Source organism: Enhydra lutris, unplaced genomic scaffold (genome assembly GCF_002288905.1).
Source record: "Enhydra lutris kenyoni isolate GAN:26980312 unplaced genomic scaffold, ASM228890v2 scaffoldscaffold72, whole genome shotgun sequence".
NCBI classification, from domain to species: domain Eukaryota; kingdom Metazoa; phylum Chordata; class Mammalia; order Carnivora; family Mustelidae; genus Enhydra; species Enhydra lutris.
Window position 1 is genome coordinate 5,287,423 of NW_019154156.1, and position 18,360 is coordinate 5,305,782.

Consider the following 18,360-nt stretch of genomic DNA (forward strand, 5'->3'; position numbering starts at 1 on the left):
GCTGGTAGATTTCCTAGTTTTTCCATGACCCTGGCTGAGCAAATGTTCTTTAGATTTGACCTGGAAAACCCTTGTTTGTGTGTTTTCTAGTTTCTCAAGCCACTACTAATGTACCTTCTTCACTCAGGCCACCCATGGTGATTCCTGCCCTGGATTCCCCGAGCCAAATACCTGTGATGGGATGGTTGGGTGATGTGGATGGATGAGTGTTTGTGTAAGGGTTGAAAACGGGTTTTCTGAGATGAGAGGGCGGGACAGTTCCTTGTACTCTGAAACACCCCCTCCTCTTCTGTGTGGGATCTTCCCAGCACTACCTAATAGTTACCTTTAAAATAAGGAATCAGGGGCGCCTGGGTGGCTCAGTGGGTTAAAGCCTCTGCCTTCGGCTCAGGTCATGATCCCAGGGTCCTGGGATCGAGCCCCGCATTGGGCTCTCTGCTTGGCGGGGAGCCTGCATCCGCTCCTCTCTCCGCCTGCCTCTCTGCCTAATTGTGATCTCTGTCTGTCAAATAAATAAATAAAATCTTTAAAAAAAAAAATAAGGAATCATAACTGTCATAAAACAGAATGCAGGGCTCAAAGTTGGGCTCTTGGCTGGCTGACTTCTTAAGTTAGGTAGACTTTTAAAATTTAGGAAGTAATAGTTCATGATTTTTATGACAGCTGTTTGATTATATTGATTCTGTAGCAGGCATTGAGGAAATTAAAGGAAACCCCATAGAGAGCAATAGTAACCACTCAAGGGAAGAAGGGTGATTTGCTGAAATTCAGAATCACCTTTCAGTATAAAAGCAAAAAGGTTATTCCACCAACTCAGACCACCTCATCATGGTCTGAGCCCTGGTTGGGTGAGGAGAGAAAACATTTACAGAAGACCTGGGAAGACCTTCAGACCTGGAACGGAGAAATAAGTCCTTTATTCATGCGGTGGGAAGCCAGGTTACTAAGGAGCACTTTTGATACATTGGAACCAAACTCCCTTGGACTGTCTCTGGAATGAGTTTCTTCACAATACCTACAATAAAAAGAAATACAAGGAGGTATTAGTGTGGGTGGAAAAGAGAGGGACCATTTCCTAAAGCTGTAGCAATTCTGAAATTTCTACAGGTGGGGGGACACGTGCACACACAGGGCTCGGTCTCCTTTCCGTTCTTTCTGTGCCCTCTAAGAGGCCCTTGACTTGATACCAGAGGTGGGGGTGGAGCTCCTTCATCTTTGCTAACTGGGGGGTGGGTCCCTCTGTGTCAGGAGGAAGTGTTCTACCCTTTAGTTCCACATCTCTTCCCAAGCTGAGTTGTCTCTTACACTGATGGATTTTGTTGTTTGTTTAAACAACAACAACAACAACAAAGAGAAAGTTCATTCTTTCTGATAACTCAGAGCATTTTTTCTGCTGAGGCTAAAATATGCCACTTATTCTTTCCTAGAGGAGAAGAGGATAAAAAAGAACAATTAAAAAAAGAAAAATGAAACTAGTTATTTTAAATTTCACAAGCATTTTTCAAAAAGAGAGTAGGCAGTATTTTTCCTTAAAGCAGCTGAGAATTCAAGATAATGTTAGAGTAGCCTTTGATCTACTTTCTGATTTTATCCACACAAGAACCAGCCATCTCTGGGGAAGCAGGCTTCAGGGAGAGGGAAGAGCCTTTGTGAGTATGTCTCTGCTGTTATAGTTGGGACATTGAATTGCCAAGTGATTCTATGGCTTGAAGGCCACAGTGAGAATTTCTGGGGTTTCTCCTGACTTGCAGTTGTGTGTTGTTTCCTTTAGACTAACCCCTGAAGATCTTGCTTGGCTCACTTGTCTTGTTTAGTAGAGTTGATTGTCAAGAGTAGATCCCTTGGGACTCCGCCGGTCACCTGTATTAAGACGTCAGTAATTTGTAGCGATTGAGGAGAGTTCCAAGGCTCTGATTCTTTTTACATTGGACTGGTGGTTCTAAAATGCTCCAATCGGGCGCCTGGGTGGCTCAGTGGGTTAAGCTGCTGCCTTCGGCTCAGGTCGTGATCTCGGGATCCTGGGATCGAGTCCCGCATCGGGCTCTCTGCTCAGCGGGGAGCCTGCTTCCCCCTCTCTCTCTCTCTGCCTGCCTCTCTGTCTACTGTGATCTCTCTCTGTCAAATAAATTAAAAAAAAAAAAATTAAAATGCTCCAATCACAGCAGGCCGTGTCCTGGCCCTCTTGATTCTGAGAGCCTCCCAGGGAGGGGACATCCCCAGGGGGTTGGTTCTAAGCAGATGATCTCCCAGCCATTACTGTTGTCCCAACCTCTGCTTCTCTGGAGTCGTTTTGCCTCTGACCAGATGGTCCAGGCGGGGGCAGATGTTATCACAGTGTGCGTGGGCAGTGGTGCTCCTCACGGCCATGTCCTCATTTGGCTTCTTTCTTCCTTTCAGACCGCAACATGAACATTTTGCAGTATTGTCCCTCGGCCGACATCTGGACACTGTTTGAAACCTGTGATGTCCACATTCGCAAGCAGCAGATGGTGTCTGTTGAGGAGACCATCTACATCGTGGGCGGCTGTCTGCACGAGCTGGGGCCCAACCGGAGGAGCAGCCAGAGCGAGGACATGCTCACGGTGCAGTCCTACAACACCGTCACGCGGCAGTGGCTCTACCTCAAGGAGAACACGTCCAAATCGGGGCTTAACTTGACTTGCGCGCTCCACAACGACGGCATCTACATCATGAGCAGAGACGTGACCCTGTCCACCAGCTTGGAACATCGAGTTTTTCTCAAGTACAACATCTTCTCAGATAGTTGGGAGGCATTCAGGCGTTTCCCGGCCTTTGGACACAACTTGCTGGTTTCCTCTCTTTATCTGCCCAATAAAGCAGAAACATGACTGAACCAACTTAGGATTTAAAAGAAACCTGGTTCAAGGCAGAAAAAGAAAAAAGTAGTGTCCCATTTCCAGGGAGGCTAATTTCTAAAGGGAAAAAGTGGGTTAAAGTAGGTCACATGTACAATAGCTGTAAATAAGCTTACTTGAACTGATTACTTGAAAACTTGTGGAGAAAAGAGACCAACTTTGTTATTTTTTTAATTATTGATTTTTAAATGATGGGATCAAATCCATGATACTATTTTCATCAAATATGGTACCCTTGGGCCAGTGACTGAAACTGATCAACGAAAAGAAGATTCATTGTGTCTGCTTTAGTAAAGGACCAAAGTCAATAGTTGATGTGAATGGTAAAGATCATTTTAAAATCCGTTTTATTTAGGTCACTTGAAATATCATTAATACCTTAAGTGAGAGATTTTTCATTTACTTGAGATACATTTATATTAACACTGTCATTCACCGCTTTTCTCCCCTATTCATACCCACATATACTTCCAGTGGTTTAAAAATAGGGTTCTGTGTTTATTTTATTTGCACACTACTTTCCAGGAAACTTACCATGATGGAGCCCTAGAGTGAGTCCTTACAAGCTTCCAGTCCTCCCAGAACCTTTCTTAAAAACCTTCTCAGCTATTTTCCCAAACTTTTTTGCAATTATGTGTACTGAATAGACAGACAGGTGTAACCTCTTATTTCATTTAGGTGGCAGATTGCAAATTTATGTGGTCAGATAAGCTGCATTGCTAGGCATTCTGTGTTGTTTAAAAGAGAGGATATATTGTTTAGAAGGATGGAGATATATATATATATATATTTTTTTTTTTTTTGAAATCAAGTCTTAAATTTAAATGGGAAGGGAAGACCAAATAAGAAAAAAAAAAAAATTGCCTTTAAGAGTTACTTTTGATGAATGTCTTTGACTTAGTTCTGTTTTTAAGATAAGAAAGATAAGTTCATCATCTTTAGATCAGACATCTTTCTAATTTAACCTTAGCCTTTAAATTCACGCTTTGCTTTTATGAGGGAAGGTGAGGATAGCTGTGGGACTTTGCTGCTGGAGAGGGAAGAAACTCTTGTGGAAGAGGAATGGCCTCTGGTGGTATCTCTGAAATTCGGAAAGTTTCTCCGCTTGCCTTGGTGGTTGAGTCAGATGGAGCCCAGCTCCAGCAGTTGTCAGTAAGTCAGCTAACACGAATATAAAGTTTCTGCCAGTCATAGCTCCATCCCTTTAAAAAATATATATACTTAAAGAAATGTTATTCTTTCTGAGCGTCTCTGATCTTTTGTAATAGGATGGTGAAGCTGGGAGCTGGAGTCCATCCTTCTGCTCTAACATTCCAGTTACAGCGCACCTCACTTTAAGAACATCCCGCAGAAAAACAAAAAACAAAAAACTGTCATGGCAAATCCATGTGTTCTGCGAGGTTACCCAGCGCCTCGGGTAGGCATTCATCCTGCGGACATGGTGCAGAGGGCTGGTCACTTTGGCAGAGCTCGCCAGGTTCTCACAAGGTCACTACAGGGTTTCTTGACAACCATGGCCTGCAAGCAGAGTGAAAATCAGGGTCTGGTTGTAAAAATTCTATTTGCACAACTTTTTAGGAATATTTCTATTAAGTAAATTGAGGCAAGCCTTTATTGTGGACCTAGGAACAGTTCTTGGATCTTGTCACCAAATAATCATATCGGTACTCTACATACATTACTTAAGGGTTTCTAAGCCATACCCATTTATTCTCAAATACTCAGCCTTTTTTTTTTTTAAATCTGAACTGAAATCTTGGGGATGATACTTTAATAATAGATTTATATTAATTTATATTCATTATGGAATTGAATTTCCAGTGACCTATAATTTCATTGCATATATTTAAAAATCTAATTTATTTTAGATAGTGTTAACTTTTGTTGCTACAGATCTTAACTTTTTTAAAGCTTCACGTTGTATATTCTGAAGAGTCTAGCCAGTTGAATTAGTTCTGGGCAATTAGACCTTAGCTTGTAAATAACCATATCATTTAAATGTAATATTATTGCTGCCAACCAGTTCTCTTCCTGGTTACATTCTTAGGGTCTGTTTCCCTCATGCCAACAATTAGATTCTTGGACCAAGTGAAGGCATACTCTGATCCACAAAGCTTTTTTTTATAAACCAGGTTTAATATGTATGTGCATATTGTGTGTGTGTGTGTGTGTGTGTGTGTGTGTGTGTGCATGCATGTCCTGGCATATTGCTCTAAGATACCCAGACGTCTAACAATGTTTTTGTCACTCTGGACTGCCAGCTGTACTTGGGTGAGGAGGAATGGGTAATAGGAACTGATCTGTGGATTTGGGTCATCATTCTTCCTGCTGTGCACATCAGCTATGTTGGCATTTTGAGGATAATTTTAATTTAGCTCTATTCTCACATTGGTGCCAATGTTGTAGTGAAGACTCTACCCATGATGAGGGAATGTTGTTTTGAAAAGTCCCTGTCATCCCCCAGGACTTTGCTTTTTTTTTTTTTTTTAATTAAGTGTTTATTTTAATTCTAGTATAGTTAACATACAGTGTTATATTAGTTTCAGGTGTACAATGTAGTACTCTTTGATAATACTCTTCTGTTTTCTTCCTTTCTCTAAATGCTTCTTCCTTCTTTTCTGACATGCTTCTGAGGCGTGCCAACCTCCCACGGTGGGGAGGAGAGTTAGCGGGAGGACCCCTGCTAGTGGGAGCCACCTCGCCAGAAGAAACCCGTTTTATGAAGAATGGTCTGGGTGGCAGAGGGAGGTTGGTTCTCCCTGTCATTCTTTCTGGCTTTCTTCTTAACATTCTTGGTTTCAGAGGCCTCTCCCCTTAGCATCCTTGGAAGTTTTTCTGATTAAAGAGTAGGAGTTGATTATTTCAACAGTGTGGGTTAAGTCATAACAATGAAGTACTGAGAAGGTTTTGGATTCTATTAAGAAACAAATAGATTAAGCATGAATACCAAAGAGAATTGAGCTCGGCCATGTTTTCTTGAACCAAAATCCCAAGTAATTCCAAAAGCCTTAGATGTCAGTTAAAGTTGTACTGAGATGGACAAAGCTCTTTCTCTCCAAAGGGAATTAGAAGGAAATACTTGTTTTCTTTCAGTAAAGAATTACTTAATGAGCATTGTGGATGTCATGTTTTCAGATTTCCAGGTAAAGTCATGACCCTACTTGTTTGGCCGCACAGGTAAATCGAGTGGAAAGGCCTTGGCCTTCTTGATTAACCAGCGTCTAATGAGCAGTGGCTTAATGCAGAGCACTCGTGAGGCAGCATAGTGATAGAAAGGGAACATGGGTGAGTTGTTGGATGTCTTTTCCTTGACCAGGGCTGGGGAATATATAACTTCTGTGCCACCGTTCTCTGATGGTGGCATCATGAATCAGTAGCACTCCCTTCCTCTGTGCCAGGAATTGGTCTCACAGTCCATGTCATCAGAGCTGCCTGGCATCCATTGCCCAGCCATCAGAGTGAGATGAATGAAGTCTCTTTCTCATCCTGCCTTAGAGGAGTGAATGAAATAGTGAGTAGATACCATCCAGATTGGCTTTTTAAAAATTTTATTTTATTTATTTATTTGACAGAGAGGGATCACAAGTAGGCAGAGAAGCAGGCAGAAAGCAGGCTCTCTGCTGAACAGAGAGCCTAATGTGGGGCTCGATCCCAGGACCCTGAGATCATGACCTGAGCCGAAGGCAGAGGCTTAACCCACTGAGCCACCCAGGCGCCCCCAAGAAAGGCTTTGAAAGCACTGAGCTGATTCAGCTCCATTCCCTGGTTCCCAGAAATACTGAAAGTCTGTTGTGTGCAGGACAATATTAAGAACTAGGGATAAAGACATAAATGAGTCCTGTCCCCTGACCTGGAGAGCTTACAGCCTTGTGAAAATGTTTGCCATATCATTGTAACCCATGTCCTCTAAGATGCCCACCTTTGTCGGGCATACTGGGGCTCTGTGGCCTGGCTGCCTCTCGTCTATCCACTGCTTCATGATCTAACAATTCTTATGAACCAGCTTTTCTCTAAATTTGAACATCACAACTTAAGTTCTAAGGGTTTGCTTTTTTTCTCACTACCTTTCATAGTCTTCTCTGTACTTCATTTTTCAAAAAAAAAAAAAATATGTGATCTGCTTTAAAGATAATTACTAGGCACACAGCTTATGTGGCTAAGGGCTCAACAGCTCAATCCCTTGAGCAGGGGGAGCAAAGTCAGGGAAGTGAGTATTGGGGGAGAGGGGAGCTCTTCACATGTGTGCTTGTACCTATGCCTTTAAAACACTTCCATAAAAAGCATTACTAAATGGTCATTAAGACACTGGTCCTGACGGAAAGTCGGTTGATGCTACCTGTGTGATCACTTATCAAAGGGTGGTTTTCTGTCCTTATGTTTCATTCATGTAAGAATATTTGCTGTTTTTCATTCTCTTATGTTAATTTAGGAACACGGTATAAAATACATACCAATGGACATAATGCTAACTTTTGCACTTGACATAACCATTTTTATCATTCCTCTAGAACACATTAAATGTAAAAGATGGTCAATTTTGAGGAGCAAAAGGCCGCTGAGAGGATTTTGGTAGGGTTGGCTGCTGCTTTCTCAAATGGATGTCACAGTTTGTTCCTAGTAAAGAAAAGGAAAATGTAATTTGCATTATTGTGTCATTTTTCTAAGAAAAATCTTAATGGGGTTCTTTAGATGTCTCTACAATGTTTTCATATGTAGTGGTTATTTTAGAAGAGTGGATAATCTGTAGAATGAACAATTATGTTTTGTTATGACTGACACTTTGTTAAAAAGGTTGTATTGTGTCTTCAAGTATGGCTTACAATGTAAACACTATGATATGATTCGTTCAAATACAATGATGCCTCTGATGCCCTCACTCAAATAGCATCTGTTCTGTGTTTGTAACTAGAACCGTAGAAGAAAATCTCTTCAAATAAAATAGTTCAAAATCTTAGCAATCTAAATGTTGTCCATTAGGTACTGTGTACCAGCCGTGTGGTTGGGGCTGTGTGGAGCAGAGAGGACACAGGTCCCTCAGGTGGGGGCTCTTGACCCACAGGGAAGGCTAGACTAGCACAGAGAGACCAGCTAGAGAGGCAGTAGTCCTGTAGGAAGATGGGTCAAATGGGGTAGCAAATGTTGCCAGAGCCTTTAGTGTTTGGAGAATAGGGATCTGGGAGGAGGATGTCTGAAGCCTTAGAATTCTAACGTCTCAATCCCACCGTTCATCAATTACAGTACGCCACAATCCGTTCCACCGTTTTCTAATGTTTCCCATTTCCTTTAAACACCCCTCACTCCAGGAAAACTGAAACACACAACTCTTTGCCTTTTTTTTTTTTTTTTTTTTTTAAGATTTATTTATTTGAGAGAGCAGGGGAAGGGGAGGAGAGGGACAGAGGAGAGAGAATCCCAAGATGGCTCTCCGCTGAGCGCAGAGCCTGATGCAGGGCCCGATCTCACGACCCTGAGATCACAACCTGAGCCGACCCTGAGTAGGAGGCTTAACCAATTGAGCCACCCAAATGCCCTACAATCCCTTGCTTTTGAGGTTTGCGGGTTTCCTGGAGGGGGCATCATCACAAAATGGGGTTCAGTTACTATATGACATCCAATGGATGTCCATTCCCTTCCATCCTTTGATTTCCCCATGTGCAGGAACTCACCTGCCCATACATTCCCCCTTATATGTACAATTTTAAGAATGATCCAATTTAAAATAGCACTGCTACCTCATAAGAAACCTGACATACCCGACTTTACAGTCAAAAATCAGACCTAGCCACTGCACCCAGGGACATCACAGCTTATTGCATTCCAGTCCAGGGTTGTCAGGGGATGTCCATTGTGAATGTCCCTGGGTGACCACTCAGTTCTGACAATCTATCATAAATAATTAAGATTATTTCCTACATGCCCAAGACACATGAAAACAACCACACCCAACACAAATTGGGCTCCTACTCTGTGTAAGGAACTGTAAGCATTTAAAAAAAATTTTTTTTTAAAGATTTTATTTATTTATTTGACAGGCAAAGATCACAAGTAGGCAGAGAGGCAGGCACAGAGAGAGGAGGAAGCAGGCTCCCTGCTGAGCAGAGAGCCCGATGTGGGGCTTGATCCCAGGACCCTGGGACCATGACCTGAGCTGAAGGCAGAGGCTTTAACCTACTGAGCCACCCAGGTGCCCCAGAACTCTAAGCATTTTTAAAATTGAATTGATTTCATCCTCACAACAATCCCATGTGGTAAATACAAATATTATCCCACATTACAATTAAGGAACCTGAGACATACAGGTCACACTTTGCTATTTGGGAAAAGGGAGAAGGAAAAACTGTAGTCACTGGTCCAAATTGTATACTTCTTCCTGCAGGTAAGGTCTAGCAAGGGCTCCCTGCTCCAAAGTTGGTATGGATTCCTGGTCAGCTAATCTGGGAACCACTTCTCCTGCCTTGCAGCTGGATGTTCCATGGTCCTGCCTGGGTGCTGTGCCCATGCGGTAGCTCTCTTCCCATTGAAATGGTTATTGGATGGATGGTGTGTGGAGAGAACCTGGGAATTTCTGTAGAGCCTGGGGGATCATCTGTTTATAGGCCAGTAACCTTTCCTTGGCGATAAAACTCCTTTAAGAACTCGGCTAGAGCATGGTGGATCTGATCTCTGGCCACCCTGTATGCTAAAGGCCCAGATCTAGTAGGGCCTGGGTTTTTAGACTTGAAGCCCATCTTTGTGATATGTGTATTCCTGCCTATACTCTTTATCCCTCGCTTAATGGCTCCAATATCTTCCTCAGCTTTGGGAAAACCTACAACAATAGGGGTTTGCCCTTGCTGAGGTATATCCCAGGGAATGCTGCTTTCGTAGAAATGCTTGCTTCTGTGTGGCAGAAGGTGTTTGGGAGGGGTTCTGGGCATGAATTCCCACTCTATTTCTTTGCCTATTCTGAAGGCCCAGTCCTGCTACGTTTTCCTCTTTGTTCATGCACCTTTGATGGGAACAGAAGTTCTGGCTCTTCTGCAAGGCACACATTATCTGACCTTCTGCTGTTGCCTGGCTGCAGGCAGAAAAGGGAAAAGCCTGGGCTCCAGAGCAAGGTTGGCCGAGTCTGCTTCCTAGTTCTGCCACTTTCTAGCTGTAGAGCCTTGGTCAGATAACTGCATCTCCCTGGGCCTCAGGGTTTTTTAACTGTAAAGTAGGGATAACCACTGTCTCCACTCTGTGGAATTATTATGACCATTGAATGAGGAATCCAGGTGAAGCACTCAGTGGACATGAGCTTTATGACTATCAGAGCTGTTGGATGTTTTCTTTATACCTTCAAATGGGCTAGCACAGCCAACATCTTCTGCCCTTCTTAAAATACCTTACTGAAGCCGTTAAGAGGTAGCTAACAAATTCCAAGATCCTGATGTGTTTCTGTCATGTCTCCCAAAGAACTGGCTTGAAGGGTTTGAATCTCAAGATAGAGCAATATCATCAGTTACCTTGCTTCTCTCATAAGGATAATGACAGGGAATCCTGCCTATTCCAACCCTCGTCTTTATTTAGATGGTCCTGTATTTCAGTGTTAGATAGTTGGAACATCCCATCCCAAGGACCAAACACTTTTTTTTTTAAGATTTTTATTTATTTATTTTGAGAGAGCGAGAGAGAGACACAGAAAGAGAAGAGCATGAGAGGGGAGGTCAGAGGGAGAAGCAGACTCCCCATAGAGCTGGGAGCCCGATGTGGGACTTGATCCCAGGACTCCAGGATCAAGACCTGAGCCAAAGGCAGAGACTTTAACCCACTGAGCCACCCAGGTGCCCCTCCTGTGCTTTTTCTCTTTTCATTCCCCACTGAGCAGAGAGCCCAATGCAGGGCTCGATCCCAGGACTCCGGGACCATGACCTGAGCCAAAGGCAGTTGCTTAACCAAATGAGCCACCCAGGAGCCCCTAAGGACCAAACTCTTAATCAAGACTTTGATGGGACTAGCTCAGGTCATGTGTCCATCCTTAGGGTAACTGCTGTGGCTGGGGAGGTTGGAGGGAAAGCTCTAGGCTCAACCACATGGAATGAATGAATACCAGATAAGAGGGATTCCTCTTGCCAGAAGAAAGGGATGTCGACTGTTGTATCCCGAAAAGACCATATGAACAATCTGTTGCTCGAGCTAATTGCAGTGAGGAAGGGACATCACCTTGAGTCTGAGCCATGTCTCAGAGGGAGGACGTCAGGTTTCCAGGCCTGGGCTGGATGATCTTAAAGCAGACTTTGAGACTGTGTAGTTTATGATATGACAGCTTTGGGCACAACACTTTGTGGCCATATTGCAGTGAGACCTTGCAGCTGGCCTTGATGAGTAAGCTATGAGTCTAAGCTGTGAGTCTTAGTGAAGTGAGCTAAGTACTAGCTTCATGGTGTTAGGAAAGATAATTCCTTACGACAGTTACATAATAGTTCTTATGTGTGTTTCTTATTCTTGTTCTAGATTGCGGTTTCCTTGATGATACAGTGTTGTATTCGTTCTTTATAATCCTAAATCAGGGAATACAGCAAAGTCTTGTATATAGCAGATGCCTAACATCTTTGTTGAATTTGGAAGGTCTTGAAGCCTAGTTGGGTTTTCTAAAAAGAAATGTTGGTTTTGGTATATCCAGCCATACAATTTCCTTAAAGGAATTAATTTAGTATTTTTTTTTGATCAATAACTTTTATTAGAAATACCTTGCAGTAAGCTGGTACAGCCACTCTGGAAAACAGTATGGAGGCTCCTCAAAAAGTTGAAAATAGAGCTACCCTACAACCCAGCAATTGCACTACTGGGTATTTACCCCAAAGATACCAATGCAGTGATCTGAAGGGGCACGTGCTCCCCAATGTTTATAGAAGCAATGTCCACAACAGCCAAACTATGGAAAGTGCCTAGATGTCCTTCGACAGATGAATGGATAAAGAAGATGTGGTTTATATATACAATGGAATACTATGCAGCCATAAAAATATTGCCATTTGCAATGATGTGGATGGAACTAGAGGGTATTATGCTAAGCAAAATAAGTCAATCAGAGAAAGACAATTATCATATGATCTCACTGATAGGTGAATTTGAGAAACAAGGCAGAGGATCATAGGGAAAGAGAGGAAAAAATGAAATAAGATGAAACCAGAGAGGGAGACAAACCATAAGAGACTCTAAATCTCAGGAAACAAACTGAGGGTTGCTGGAGTGGAGGGGGGTGGGGGGGGTGGGAGGGACGGGGTAGCTGGTGATGGACATTGGGGAGGGTATGTGCTATGGTGAGCACTGTGAATTGTGTAAGACTGATGAATCACAGACCTGCACCCCTGAAACAAATAATATATGTTAATTAAAAAAAGACACTATCACTTTATATATATATATATATATACATATATATATATGTATATATATATATATATATGAAATACCTTGCAGTATACTTTTCTCTTCTACCATAGTACATAACTCATCAAAAAGGTGGGAGAAGTTTCAGCTTCTGGTAGGTGCTGGAAGGGAAATTTGCCCTCAAACAGTAGTGATGCTGGTGCTTAGGAACCCTAGAGCACTGCAGGAAAATGGGAATCCAGCCCTATCACTTTGTTATCTTCTTGTAAATGGAATCAATATCAGGGCTTGAGTGATAGTATTGTCACTTAGAGAAGTGACTTTGTAAAATCTGAATTGAATGCCACAAATTTGAATTGAATACTAGATAGAAAGAGAAGTAGAACACTAGACAGATATTGTTGCTGGAAAGTGTTTGACTCAGTGACAGAAGGCCAGTTTCCTGCCTGTGGTGTGATTCCCGCCACCCCCGGGGAGGGGGCGGGCTTGGAAAGGGCTTCCTGAAGGATGAGGAAGCCCATGGAACAGAGAGTGCACTGCTCACATCACTTTCAGCCCTGGTAGATGTCACCAGTGGTGCTGGATGAAAGGACAAGGGATCTAAGAAGAGACACTATGATACAAGTGGTGTATGGCTCAAGGTTTTCTCATGGTCTAGTGTGTATGTGAATGTTTGCCTGCTCGCCTTATTTTAACAAAGTTTCTGCCATTAAAGCAATGTCTTCTTGAAAGTCTGGAGAGGAGGGTATTGTATTAGTTTCCTAGGCTTCTGTAACAAAATAATCACAAAGTGGATGGCTTAAAACAACGAAAGCTTACTGTCTGACAGTTTGAGCCTAGAAGTACAAAATCAAAGTTTCAATAGGGCCATGCTCCCTCTGAAACCTGTAAAGGATTCCTTCCTTGCCTCTTCTAAGTTGAATGGGTTTGCTGGCAACATGGGGCTCCTTGGTGTGTAGCTGTACTAACCCAGTCTCTACCGTTATCCTCATGTGGTATTCTCCTTGTATTTTTCATGGCTGTCTTAGGAAGTCACTCTAGACTAGGAGCCTAGGACTCTGGGATCACTACCTGAGCCGAAGGCAGACGCTTAACGACTGAGCCACCCAGGCGTCCCTGTACGTTACATTTTGGGGAGACCCGGGAAGGCAGGGAGCGGAAGCCGCGGATGAGACCGTGTTTGTTGGGAGCGCCGGCGCCATTGCTGGGTTCCAGGTTCAGGTAAGGACATCAAGCCGTCCTCTCAGAGGGCCGTCGGCGCAGGGCTGGTGGGTGTTACAGAAGTAACAGAAGGGGGTGCCGCTCTCCGGCTTGCTCCAGGCGCCGGGCTGGTGGGTGAAGGTCCAGCCCCTTCGCTGTGGCAGATTCATGCTCAGGGGTCCCGCGCTACTCAAGTCCGAGGGGAAAGCCTTGGCCTCTGGTGTTTTCCCGCTCCATCTTCAGAGAGGTGCGTGGGTGTTTTCTAGTCGCGCTGAGGCTTTTTTGGTCTGAAGTCTCTTCCGCTCTCGAACGGGGTCTCGAACTTCCCTGGTCTTGGAGGCGGCTTTGTGAGGAGGGACGTCCATGTCACATACTCCCGGTGTTGTCGCCTGGCTTCAAATGTTTCCCACCGCGGGGCCGACCGGAAGTCCCTGTCAGAATGGCGATTGCTGTTTCTCTGGAAGTCACTATTCCGCGTCCTTCTGCGGCTTGTAAGGTGGGTCCGGCTCTCCTGTCTGAAGTGCTGGGGTGGATCTTCCAGAGATGCGGCTCTGACGAAGCGGCGCCGCTGGGGACGCGCGCCAGGTAAATCCTGTCGCCCCGGAACCCACTCTTCTGTTTCGGTCTGGACCCAACCCACACAGAGAAAAACCCGCGCGGAAAAAAATTCAGTGCTTGAGAGAGAAAACCGGAGAAAATTAGCCTCGGGTCAGGTTTGTCTGCATTCAACAGAAACCCTAAAATAACTGTCCCTCGAAGAAGGTGGAGGTTCTTTTTCTCGAAACTGAAGCCTGGAGGTGGGCCGCCCAGAGTAGCTCCAGCCAGGGGTGGCCTGGGGGTGGCTTGTTCCAGCTTTTGAGAACCGATTGCTAGTATCTCCTCCCAACTCCAAGTTCAGGGGCGTCATAGTGGCAACTTGAAACTGGCCAGGGTGGAGTATTTATATCCCAGAAACTGGCAAATGTTACAAATCAGGGTTTCGCCTTTCTGAGAGCCTGTGGTTTAACGTTTAACAGCCCGCCACTGGTTAGAGTTCTGTAGAAGACTGGAGACACCCAGGTTATTTCGATCCTCCTGCTCCGCTGCCTTTGCATGTGGCTCCTATTCTTATGGTCCAAGTTGCTGCGAAAGTTCCGGACATTAAATCACACGTTCCAGCTGGCAAGAAGGAATCAAAACAAGAGGGGACAGATAGCTATTGGGCAAAAGTAGTATTTTTTTAAAAGACTTTTATTTATTTATTTGACAGAGATCACAAGTAGGCAGAGAGAGAGAGAGAGAGAGAGGAGGAAGCAGGCTCCCCGCCGAGCAGAGAGCCCGACGCGGGGCCGGATCTCAGGACTCTGGGATCATGACCCGAGCCAAAGGCAGAGGCTTTAGCCCACTGAGCCACCCAGGCGCCCCCAAAAGTAGTATTTTAAAGAGGTTTCTGGGAAGCTGCTCTCTAGCACTTCTTTGGTCAGCACTTAACTACATGGCTGTACCTAGCTGTAAGGGAGGCTGGGAAGTGTAGTCTTTATTTGGGGATCCACCTGTGAAGCTTAAAGGTAGGGGTCTCTGGTGGACAGAGATCTAAGATACTCCAGGGCTCTCCACCCTGTATAATCTCCTCTGCTGGAGTATGGGTGGATCTTGCAAATATGATACCACTCCTGTGATTATGTTGTGTTCGAAATTAATCAGCTTTAAGATAGGAAGATTATCCAGGTAGGCCTGACCTCTAAATCGGGTGTAGAGGTTAGAGATGGAGGAAGTTAGAGATTAGCAGCAGGAGAAAGTTTCAACCTGTCATTGTTGGCTTGAAGATTGGGGGCGGGGGCGAGCTCTGAGGCAAGGAATCCAGGCAGATCTAGGAGCTAAAATCAAGACATCAGCTGGGTTGAGCAGCCTCTGTGAGTTAGTTAGTGGGGGATGTTTTAAGCCACTAAATTTGTGGTAAATTGTTATACAACAAATGAAAACAAATACAGGATCTATTACTATGGAAGAAAAGAAAAATAGGTTTTGGAATACGCAACTTGCAGTCTTTGACTCAATACATGAAAACCCCCAAACGTGTTGAATGTGTTGGAAGCAGAGGTTGGTGAGACCTAACTCCCTGCAGGCATCTGTGGCCAAGATTAGGTTCTTGCAAAACTTTAATGTGGAGAACACTAGTGTCTCTCGTGATTGGGGTCCTTGGACAGAACATATACCTTGAGCCCCTATTTCCTTTACTGCTCTGGAAATCTTTGTCCCATCAGCTGGAGGTCTGTCGTCAAGTAGCTTTTCAAGCTGTCTTTCTGCTAGTCCAAGTTGTTTTAGTGTGGAGGGAGCCACCCAAGGAGAAGCCCTGCCCTGCCCCTCACCGAGTTGTGCAAGAGAGGAGGATGGAGTGTGTCCAGGGGTGGGGAGAGAGGTTTGGCCCCTTTGCTCACCTACTAAGAGCTCCCCTCTCAGTCTGTCTTTGCTCTGCTTCCCTCTTCCTTTTGGAGTGAAGAGAAGCTAGGGTGTGGTCAAAAGAGGACTCTGTATTTCCATTACTTAAAGCTTAGGACTTGGGCTTTCATTAGTTACCGGCCCCCCGGTCTTCTTTGTGTGACAAAAATCTTCTTTAACTGGAACTATTACTTTTTATACTTTCCCCCTCACCCTCAGAATTCCACAATGGCTCTGAGGATGTCCAGCTCTTTGAAGATTTGGGGGAAAAATTGTAGAGGTGATGCTGAGATACTTTGTCACCTTATTAGTCATAAGGAGCACCGAAAGAATAGCTGTCACACACTGAGCTCTAATTGTGTGCCAAGCATGGTGCTAAACACGCTGTATTATCACAATATACTCCAGATGGTGAATATTACTAAATAACTTGTCCAGTTCTACCCACTACTAATTGACAGAATTGGGACTTGAACCCCTGTCTGTTTCCAAAGTTCCAAAGAAGCCTCAATTACTGTGTGATTCCCAGAGGAACTGCTCAGTCTGAGACAATGGAGAGGTCTGGGATGTATTTTCCTGATAATGACAAAGGATTGATGCTCAGACAGCAGAAAGAGAGGTGTGAGCAGATGGACAGTAAATTGGAATAGGGATGATTTTTAAAGCAGTTGGATTAATCTGGGATTTTTTGTATAGGTGGTAGCCTTTCCAGAGGAATCGCAAATATGACACAAAAATCCTTGATGAATAAGAATAATAATGAAGGGGCACCCTGGGTGGCTCAGTGGGTTGGGGCCTCTGCCTTCGGCTCAGGTCATGATCTCGGGGTCCTGGGATCGGGGCCCCGCATCGGGCTCTCTGCTCAGTAGGGAGCCTGCTTCCTCCTTTCTCTCTCTCTGCCTGCCTCTCTACCTACTTGTGATCTCTGTCTGTCAAATAAATAAATAAAATCTTTAAAAAAATAATAATGAAAAGCTTTAATATAGATATTCTTGGAAGTGGAGTGAAAAAGGAAGGAGCATACCATACAGCGCACTGTGTAATGTTGACCATTGTCTTCACCATCACCTCTTCCAGGGTACCACATGTCAGTCCTGTGTCCTGATCTCACCTGTCCTCTTATAATCTCCCTAATTTCTCAGTCTCCCTTCTCTTTCCCACCTTTTTACCTCTTCAGTGGGTAGCTCCATACCCTTACTAACATGACTCATTTAGCCTCTCCCTCAGATGTATCCAATAACTCCACACACTGCCCTCCTCAGAACCAGAGTGACCCAAGAACTCCCTTGAAATGTTGGGAAAGCAAGAAGCTGTGAAAGATTTGCTGCAGTATATTTGTGCCCATCATATTAGGAACTACAGCCATTGTCAGTGCATAGAGTATGTGGATACCTGGGCCCCTGACATTGGGCATATATCTCAGGATCTTGGACTCAATAATGTGGTGTCCTAGTATGTGCCAGGTGCTCCGCTGGGTGTCAGACATTTAGTAGTGTCCCAAAAAGACATGGCACCAGCCCTTGGGGGTACATTTTTGGGGGAGTGAGGATACAAATTGTGATGATGCTCTAAGGTGAAAGAAAACCATGTTATTAAAGTGAATAATAGGAGGGAAATCAACCTTTTTAGGAAGGGACATTGAAGCTGAGGGACGAGAAGGAGCCAGCCAGGAGAAGAGACTCTGTTACCCAGCAGATGGAATAGCATATTGAAGGCCTGGAGGAAGGTAGGGCCTTGGTGAATTAGGGGAGCAGAAAGGACAGAGCAGGCTCTGGCTTAAGAAGCAGGTGTGGGGAACAGGCAGCACATGCAAGGCTTTAGGTCACACTGAGATAGAGTAAGCTTTTTATAGTTGGTGTTTAGATATGATTTTTAAAAATCTGCATATTCCTGCAGGTTGCTATAACAAAGTACCACAAACCATATGGCTTAAAACAACAGAAACTTATTTTGCCTTGGTTCTGTAGGATAACAGTCTCAAATCAAGATCTCAGCATGGCCATGCTCTCTCTGCAACTCTGGATAGAATCCATCTTTGCCCTTTCAAACTTGTGGTTGTGGCCTGCAATCCTTGGCATTCCTTAGCTTGTGGCTGTGATGCTCCAACTACAGTCATCCTTGTACGGCATTCTCTCTCATCCTGACAACAGGAATGTTGGACTCAGGGCCATACTACTCTAGTATGACCTTATTTTAAGTGATAACATCTGCAATGACCCCATTTCTGTAGATGTCTGTAGTCTGAGGTACTGGTGGTTCGGTCTTCAACATATATTTTTGGGGGACATAATTCAACCCATAAGAACTAGTGAGGAAATAATATATTCTATCATGTAATGCAGAAATTGGCTTTTTTCCTTAGATACTTAATTGTTCCAAAGCTGTCAGTATGTTAATTTGTAGCGTATTTTGTGCTAACTTGACTATGGTAAATTCCTAATCAACATGTGGAATATGTTGCAACTACAGTTGACCCTTGAACAACACGGGTTGAACTGTGTGGGTCCACTTA

At 44.1% G+C, this 18,360-nt stretch overlaps 1 protein-coding gene across 1 annotated transcript in view; it reads left to right on the forward strand.

Moving 5' to 3' along the window:
- The window catches only part of LOC111159971 (kelch like family member 42), a 23,774-nt gene extending 20,871 nt beyond the window's left edge, over positions 1–2,903 (forward strand). Inside the window, 1 exon segment of the mRNA XM_022522693.1 lies at positions 2,398–2,903. Within this exon segment, the coding sequence (XP_022378401.1) occupies positions 2,398–2,849 (452 nt within the window). The 3' untranslated portion in view covers positions 2,850–2,903.
- Positions 2,904–18,360: the final 15,457 nt, after the last annotated feature.